General features: G+C 31.8%; 1 protein-coding gene across 1 annotated transcript; it reads left to right on the top strand.

The window, feature by feature from the left end:
- The first annotated feature begins 985 nt into the window (after positions 1 to 985).
- On the top strand, positions 986 to 7,479 carry LOC127118647 (serine hydroxymethyltransferase, mitochondrial-like). The gene is made up of 15 exons (XM_051048880.1): positions 986 to 1,251; positions 1,336 to 1,380; positions 1,741 to 1,827; positions 1,957 to 2,078; positions 2,188 to 2,264; positions 2,956 to 3,080; positions 4,223 to 4,315; positions 4,693 to 4,785; positions 4,878 to 5,075; positions 5,565 to 5,669; positions 5,816 to 5,881; positions 6,025 to 6,102; positions 6,663 to 6,774; positions 6,860 to 6,970; positions 7,072 to 7,479. Exons 1-15 carry the CDS (start codon positions 1,168 to 1,170, stop codon positions 7,218 to 7,220), a joined length of 1,545 nt encoding a protein of 514 aa, XP_050904837.1. The 5' UTR covers positions 986 to 1,167; the 3' UTR covers positions 7,221 to 7,479.
- Positions 7,480 to 8,756: the final 1,277 nt, after the last annotated feature.

The raw sequence follows: 8,756 nt of genomic DNA, 5'->3' as shown, positions 1-8,756 counted from the left end.
GATTGCAGAGAGAGAAAAAGTAAAGTGAATGTAATAAATAATTAAGGGTATTATGGATAAAAGAAGAATTATTGTTTGAAAAGTAACAATAATGATTAGCTTCCTTGGTAGGTGTAAAAAGTCAAAAAATGACAGTTAAAAAGGAACGGAGGGAGTATTAAATTAGAGTATATTATAAGAATAATAGGAATCAGTTTAAAATTTTGAATGATTGATATGAATATTAAAATATATATTTTAATTGTTTAAAGAATTAAAAATTTTGAAAAAATATAATATATTAAATAAAATTATTTTATACTACTCTTTCCGTCCCACAATGAATGATTTATTTTAGAATAAAAGAGTGTTATAAAATAAATAATTCATTTTAATTTTTAAAGTATATTTTTTTAATTTTGTTTTCTAATTAATATTATTTTTATTATTCTCAATATATAATAAGAATATTTTAGGAAAAATATCATTTTATTATTATTATTTTTTAATATTTATGAAAATGATCAACTATGTCATAATATTAAATTAGGTGAAATTGATATAAATATTTTAAGTGGGATCTGAGTGCTCTAAATTAATATAAAAAATTAAATGAAAATTATTTAAAGAATTCATCTATTTAAAGGATAATAATACTTTATGAATTAAAAAAATGTTCAGATCTAGTGTGCAATATTTTTAGCCATTGAATTCTTAAAAGATCTAAATTTTAAACGCAACTAAGCTAAAGCTAAAAGAGTAGACAACAATAATTGTTTATTGATGTCACGTTCTGTACGCTTTTCGATATCCAGTACCCGCCCATAAAAAAAGGGATGCGATGTACTGCAATCACTCAGTTCTTGGTGTCATGCAGTCAAACATTTATAGTCTTCCGATTAAGATCATATTGTTTAGATTCAAACTTAATATTTTAAATATTTTTTATTTTAATATAAAAATTAAATTTAGTTATTTGTGAATCATACGAATAAGATCAAACGCTCTTAGTACGTTGTATGCGTAAAGTATTGATTGCAGTGAATTATATTCCTAAAAAAAAAATGTAGCATATAGAATCAAATCATAATCGCCACCAACCCCGCTCACTCACTCACCCTCCACTACCAACTACCAACTCATATATACCACCAACACCACCCTCCAATCGAAACAACCATCGCAAAAATGGCCATGGCTCTTCGCAGACTCACCTCCACCATCAACAAACAAACTTCACCTTTCTCCAACACCGCTTCTCTCCGTCGCATGGTATGTAACAAACTTCATCTTCTTAAACCATCTCATTATCAATCAAATCTGTATTTTCATTCTTGCTCCGTTTTTTTATTGCAGTCATCTTCGCTCTCCGCACAAGTGAATCACAAATCTAGCCCCGATGTAAGCCGTTTTAAGATTCAACAAACTATTTCCTTCATTTCGTGTTTCAAATTCACATTGAGTTTGCCAGAAACGCGGCGGCGCCACCGTCGTTTCGTCAAACTCGTTACGATTTCAAACAAAATCGTCTAGTGATTTTGTTAAATTCTTCATGAATCTAAACGTGCACTTCATATCTGTTTCATTTTCGCATCTGTTTTCTTTGGCGGAACGCGGCGGCGCCACCGTCATTTCGTCAAACTCGTTGCGATTTCAAACAAAATCGTCATCGTGATTTTGTTAAATTCTTCATGAATCTAAACATGCACTTCGTATATGTTTAATTTTCGCATCTGTTTTGATCGATTTCAAAAATTGCAGTGGATTAAACAGCTCAACGATCCTCTTGAGGTGGTGGATCCTGAGATTGATAATATAATCGAACTTGAAAAAGCTCGTCAATGGAAGGTGGAACGGAGTTTATTTATTTCTATTGTGCTTTTATTTTTTACTTTTTTATTTATTTTAAATTTACTTTGGAAGAACCTGACTGAGAATAACGCTCTCATTTGATTTTTCTCTGTTATAAATTTGTAGGGACTAGAACTTATACCTTCAGAAAATTTTACGTCCTTGTCGGTGATGCAAGCAGTTGGATCTGTTATGACGAATAAATACAGTGAAGGTTATCCTGGTGCTAGATACTATGGTGGAAATGAGTACGTGGAATTTTGGATCTGATCATGAAGTTTTTTTTTTCAATTTCAGAAGTTTGTTATGGATTGATTTCATGTGTTGATTTTGGGTATAATTTTATAATTTGATAAGGTACATTGACATGGCTGAGACCTTGTGTCAGAAGCGGGCACTGGAAACTTTTGGGTTGGATCCAACACTATGGGGAGGTACATGAATGGGATAACATTTATGGTACAATTTGAGTTTTGTTGGGGAATGTTTGGATTTGGTTGTATAGGATGGAATGGAGTAATGCATTAGTTAGATTTTAGAAAATAGATATTATCTGATTATATTCCATTATACACCATTTTATCTTATACAACCAATCCAAACATACCATTAGTCTAACAAAGATGTCTAAGAACATGGGAACATGATAGTTTTTATTTGTTCTGCTGTTAATTTGTTTTTCGGTTCACAAATTTGGCTACTTCCATAATAACTGTATAACAGTGGCAACAAATCAAGTGATAATCCCGGTTAAGGTTTGATTTATTGGAGGGTTATCTCAATATATCTTTTGATTAAATACTTCACGTATGTAACATACAGAACTTACCTAGAATAATATAAATATCAAACGTAGCTTTTCTCTGTGGTACTAATTTTGCATATATAACTCGAATAATTTTCTCCTCTTTTTTTATATTTTTTTTATGTATAATATTTTAGCAATCTTGTTACTGAGCTGAGTAATTAGCTTGTTATTATTGTGGTGAACTTGTGTTATTCTTCCATAACATTGTTTCTTTATGTATTCAATTATTATCCTCTGCAGTTTAGGTGAAAAAATTTTGACCATATGTTTTTTTTTGGAGAATCTTACTTACATATTACATAATCTATTTTTGACAGTCAATGTGCAGTCGCTATCGGGATCTCCTTCCAATTTCCAAGTTTACACTGCTTTATTGAAACCTCATGAGAGAATTATGGCACTCGATCTTCCCCATGGTGGGCATCTTTCACATGGATATCAGGTAAGTTCTGCTTCTAATTACCATTTGTGGTCATTGCACCTGCGGCCATGAGTTGACAGCCATAGCAAGTATGCACTAGCCACTAGGATATGACAAATAAATGTTGCTGCAAAAATGGCACTTTAGTGACTGGTATATTTTCATTTTTTTTTTCTTTTTGCTTATTTAGGTAAGAAAATAATTGATCAAGAAAGAATTTAAAACAGGACTTCTCTCAAGACAACAAATTTTTTTAGTAAATAAACAGAAGGGAAAATAAGTCAGTTAAAAAATGTATTATATAGGAAGTTTGAGCAGTTATGATCAAAATCATACTAGGAAGCTAAGAAAACAAGCCTTTCTTAGATTAAATTAATTCAAATATTTCAAATCATATTCCAGCCAAATAAACTTGTGATTAAATTAATTCTCTCTAAACTTCTCTTTCTTAGATTAAAAATGGACCAGACGCAATCTAAAAGCATTTCAATAGATATTTATAAAATATTTGCATCTCATAAAATTGAAAAACAGTGTACTGTATACAAATTGCAAATTAGAAGCCTCTTAACTTTTAAGTCTTTACTGAAAGGCCCCTAGTTTTACCTCATTCACAATCTTTTACAATGCCATCTACTAGTATCTTTTAATTATTTTACACTTGCGTTAGTTGTGGGATTAGTAGGCTAAGCCAATGCAGAATTTTCCCCATGCTCTTTTAAAATGGCTCAATATTCTCTTTCTTAGATTAAAAATGGACCAGACGCAATCTAAAAGCATTTCAATAGATATTTATAAAATATTTGCATCTCATAAAATTGAAAAACAGTGTACTGTATACAAATTGCAAATTAGAAGCCTCTTAACTTTTAAGTCTTTACTGAAAGGCCCCTAATTTTACCTCATTCACAATCTTTCTTTTACAATGCCATCTACTAGTTTCTTTTAATTATTTTACACTTGCGTTGGTTGTAGGATTAGTAGGCTAAGCCAATGCAGAATTTTCCCAATGCTCTCTTTCAAAATGGCTCAATATTCTCATCTGTTGCTTGACATTTACTTTCCATTTTGCTGTTAAATCGTTGTTTTATTAAAAAATTTAGAACAATGTATATCCTATTTCTCTGTATACAAACATTTATTTATATCTTTGTGTCATCCAGACTGACACCAAGAAGATATCAGCTGTATCTATATTCTTTGAAACAATGCCGTACAGATTGGACGAGAGCACTGGTTATATTGATTATGACCAGGTAGGCAGGTACCATTGTATTTCTGTATTGTGGACATGTCTGTTTCAATCAAAGACAATTTTTCTAATTCTAAGTAGCCAGTATTGTTTTCGTTTCACTTGCTGTCACCCTTATCTTAGTCAATATGCTAAGTGTTTTCTCACTCAATGTTTGGTTATAGCTTAGTACTCGATTGCCTCACCATTCATCATTATGCTATCTATTCTTTATTATCACATTAAGTTTCCTAGCAAATGGTAAAAACAATAAACAAAAACATTTTTGTGAGCACGGTGAGGCATTAGGTTTTGTGCTTATTGACAGTGGTTTTTCTCTTTCTTGCATGTCATGGATTTAAACATATACTTTATGGCTTGATATATCTAGTATACCTGCAGATGGAGAAAAGTGCTGCACTATTTAGGCCAAAATTAATAGTTGCTGGTGCTAGTGCTTATGCCCGCCTTTATGATTATGCACGTATTCGCAAGGTAAGCTATATCTGATTATAGAAACTTAGATATTTTATGTTCATAACAATGGAGTGATGATATTGTATCTTTCATGTATGAATTGTTTTTAGGTCTGTGATAAACAGAAGGCAGTTATGTTAGCTGATATGGCACACATCAGTGGATTAGTTGCTGCAGGTGTTATTCCTTCTCCTTTTGATTATGCAGATGTTGTAACAACCACAACACATAAGTCACTTCGTGGGCCACGTGGGGCTATGATATTCTTCAGGAAGGGTGTGAAAGAGATAAACAAGAAAGGGCAGGAAGTAAGATTTTAATGCTAAATTTAAAATTATTGAAAATTCTAAGCAAAATACACCCCACCAAAAAAATAAGAACAAGCATAGATCTGTTTTAACTTCCCTAAAGTTATTTCTGTTATTACTTAATGACCGTACTTTAAGGTGTTATTTTAATCCTGCCTGAGATGCGTAAGGACTAATAACATCAAAGGTGTCTTGTTCCTCTACAAATTTTAGCAATATGATCCGATTTCCTATCCCTTTTATATCAAGAATATCCCTCTTCCCCTCTTTATCAAGAACAATGCCAGCCCCATTTCTCAATCTAATTTTCCTAGTGTGCCAAAGTTTAAAACCTAAGTTGTTATTCTTTCGCCTTTTCACCCTCCCTCTTAGTTTCTTGTGGACACATGAAATTGATCCTCCTCCTAATCACAATATCAACTATTTTTATAGATTTTCCTGTAAACTAACTTCAACAAAAATTTCACTGGCTGCATTTCATCCTGACAGGTGCTCTATGACTATGAAGACAAAATAAATCAGGCTGTTTTTCCTGGACTTCAAGGTGGTCCTCACAATCACACTATTACAGGCCTAGCAGTTGCATTAAAGCAGGTTCTTTATCAGACCAGTTGAAGAAACTACATTCATTTGCGTTTTATTATTGGCAAATACATACTTCAGTATAAAAATGATCCTTTTAGGCATATTTTGTTGCCTGGCTGATGCAATCAGTTCTTTCTTCATTTTTATTCATGTAGGCTATGACACCAGAGTTCAAGAGTTATCAGAAACAAGTTCTTAGTAACTCCTCGACTTTTGCACAGGTAAATTAGATGTGTTTCGTACAATGAACAACGCTCCTCTATAGAACAATTGAAAACTAGTTATTATATGTATCTTCTACTTATTGTTTAGCATGTCAAATTTCATTGTTACTGCTGACTCTGCAATGTTAATTAAACTCCAGAGTTTGATAGAGAGAGGCTATGACCTTGTATCTGGCGGAACTGAGAACCATTTGGTGTTAGTGAACTTAAGAGACAAGGTAAATGTTGCAATTCTTTTGTCTGAAATTTTTTTTGGTAATATGTTTAACAGAAATGGCTCTGAATAGTTCCGTTTCGTTCATCCATATTAATTAAACATATGAGTGAATATGCGAGTTTGCAGTTACATTGAGTGCTGTGAATGTAAAATCAGCTATTACATCGAGTAAGCACTGTATAAAAATCCCCCTTCTTTTAATCGTTAAGGAAGGAACAGGCAACAGTTTGACATATGGTTGTTTATTTTATTATAATTATCACAAGGGACATTTTATTGGGATGGTAGATCAGCTGAAATGCTGAATGATAAGATTTTCAGTTTAGACAGCAAATAGAAACTCTATTCCACCAGTCAAACTACTAGAAATATCTCAGGCCTTCAAATAAAACAACAACGGGTTTGTTAAATGACAGAAGTTATTTTATTGGATGTCTTTATTATTTAGATTGACCCTAGATTGTAAAGATGTTAATATTGTTATTAAATTCTATTTGTTGTGTAATATATTTTGTAAAACATCAAAGGGAACGCACAGTCTTATTCTGTGCTATTTGACAGGGCATTGATGGCTCCAGGGTTGAGAAGGTGTTGGAATCAGTTCATATAGCTGCCAATAAAAATACTGTTCCAGGGGATGTGTCTGCTATGGTTCCAGGGGGTATCAGAATGGGTACTGTCTCTGTTAGTAACTTTTTATACGCATATTGGTGAATCTATAATTACATGTTGATTAAGGTTACGTTTTTGTGATTCAGGAACCCCTGCTCTCACATCCAGGGGTTTTGTTGAGGGTGATTTTGAGAAAGTAGCTGAATACTTTGACGCTGCAGTCAAAATAGCCTTACAGATCAAAGAAAATTCTAAAGGTTGATTCTACCTTCCCGTGTCAGTTTTTTATGCCATAACATTTGCATTATTGCTTTCACTTAGGCTGATTCACTCTTGTTACTGATAAATTTAAATCCAGGCACAAAGTTGAAGGATTTTGTGGAAGCTATGCAATCAGATGCACAAATTCAATCTCAAATTGCTAATCTCCGACGTGAAGTAGAAGATTATGCTAAGCAGTTTCCCACAATCGGTTTTGAGAAAGAGACAATGAAGTATAATAAGTGAAGATGAAGTATGGAGTTTCTTTAAGAGTTTATGGAATAACAACCCAAATTTGGATATGTTGCTCAACATATTCTAACTCTGGTCTTAGAAGTTGTGAATTATATTATCAAAGGTTAAGTGAAAAAGAAAAGGGAAAAGTTTTATGACAATGATAATAATCCTTTTATATAGGGATGAGCATTTTCTTTCAAACTTGATATAGATAATTATTTGGAGTTGAAAGTTCCTTTTGATGATGAAGTTTGAGCATTTTTGGATTTGTTATTTTCTTATTTGTATTATTATTACCTTTGAAGAAATAGACTGCCCCTTAAAATTCCTTGTGGCATTACAATTATTAAGAAAAAAACAAAGTGATTTTAACTTATATTATTCCTAGTAACATTTATCTACTACATATTTAAGAATATATTAGCTCTATTATTCACATTTTTATATTATTCACATTTTTATGTCTAAGATTTTTGTTATTATAATTGGACCAAAGTAAATTTAAGATAATTGGACCATAGGCTACAGGCTCGGAGTAAAAATTTGGAAGGATAGAGTAATATTTTTAAGAGGATTTTTTTTTAATGTATCCAATATATTATTTAGGTATCATGTAAAAATTTAAAATATACCCTTTATATTTTAAAGATGCATCATCAGACAAATCTTATACAATATAACTTATTGTTTTTGAACTACACCTCATTTTAATAACTTAAAATATTTTTAAAATGCATTTCCGAACTATCTTCGAAAATGTATTTTCGAAATATAGAACTAGTATTTTAATTGTCTCCTTAAAATAATCTATATCCTAAAAATGAAGATACTATTTTCTCTATCACTTACAATGCGACATCAGCAGACGAGAACAATGTGACATCAGCAGACATCTATCGCCCCAACGGTTCTGGTTTTGCTAAACTTGATTACAGGTTTCCTACAACAAGCAATAATACATCATAAAAATAAAACTGCACTGTCCAGATGTTGGTTTTCAAAAGTACTTACCTAGTAGCTTCCATGTATGATAGAATTTTTGTTCCTGCTATGAAATCAACTTGGATGGAGGGTATATCAACATCTTTAGTAGGAAACAGCATATATGAGACAAACAGCCTCAACTTCCACTATAGTTCTAGCTTTGCTAATTTTCGAAATATTTTAAGTCATTAAAATGAGATCTGACTCAAAAACGAATGAGTTATATTGCATGAAGAGGTGTGTCTGGAGATGTATTTCCAGAATTTAAGAGATATTTTTGAATTTTTACATGGTGCTTAAATTATAGGACGCATTAATCAATCTTCTATCTTAAAGCACTTTAAAGTAAATTTAAGATGATGGACCATTATAAATCTAGAGGGTTAAAACACTTTCAAATTTAAGATGATGGGCCATTATAAATCTAGAGGGTTAAAATACTTCAAAATAAATTTAAGATGATGGACCATTATAAATCTAGAGGATCACCGATTCAGAGTAAAAATTTGGAAGGATAGAGGAAAATTTTACCCCATACCCCATCAATTATCCTCTTATCTT

The sequence above is a fragment of the Lathyrus oleraceus genome, chromosome 2, assembly GCF_024323335.1.
Source record: "Lathyrus oleraceus cultivar Zhongwan6 chromosome 2, CAAS_Psat_ZW6_1.0, whole genome shotgun sequence".
In the NCBI taxonomy this organism is placed as follows: Eukaryota; Viridiplantae; Streptophyta; class Magnoliopsida; order Fabales; family Fabaceae; genus Lathyrus; species Lathyrus oleraceus.
The sequence above is the reverse complement of the archived record's forward strand: the minus strand, read 5'-3'. Positions and strand labels throughout refer to the sequence as shown.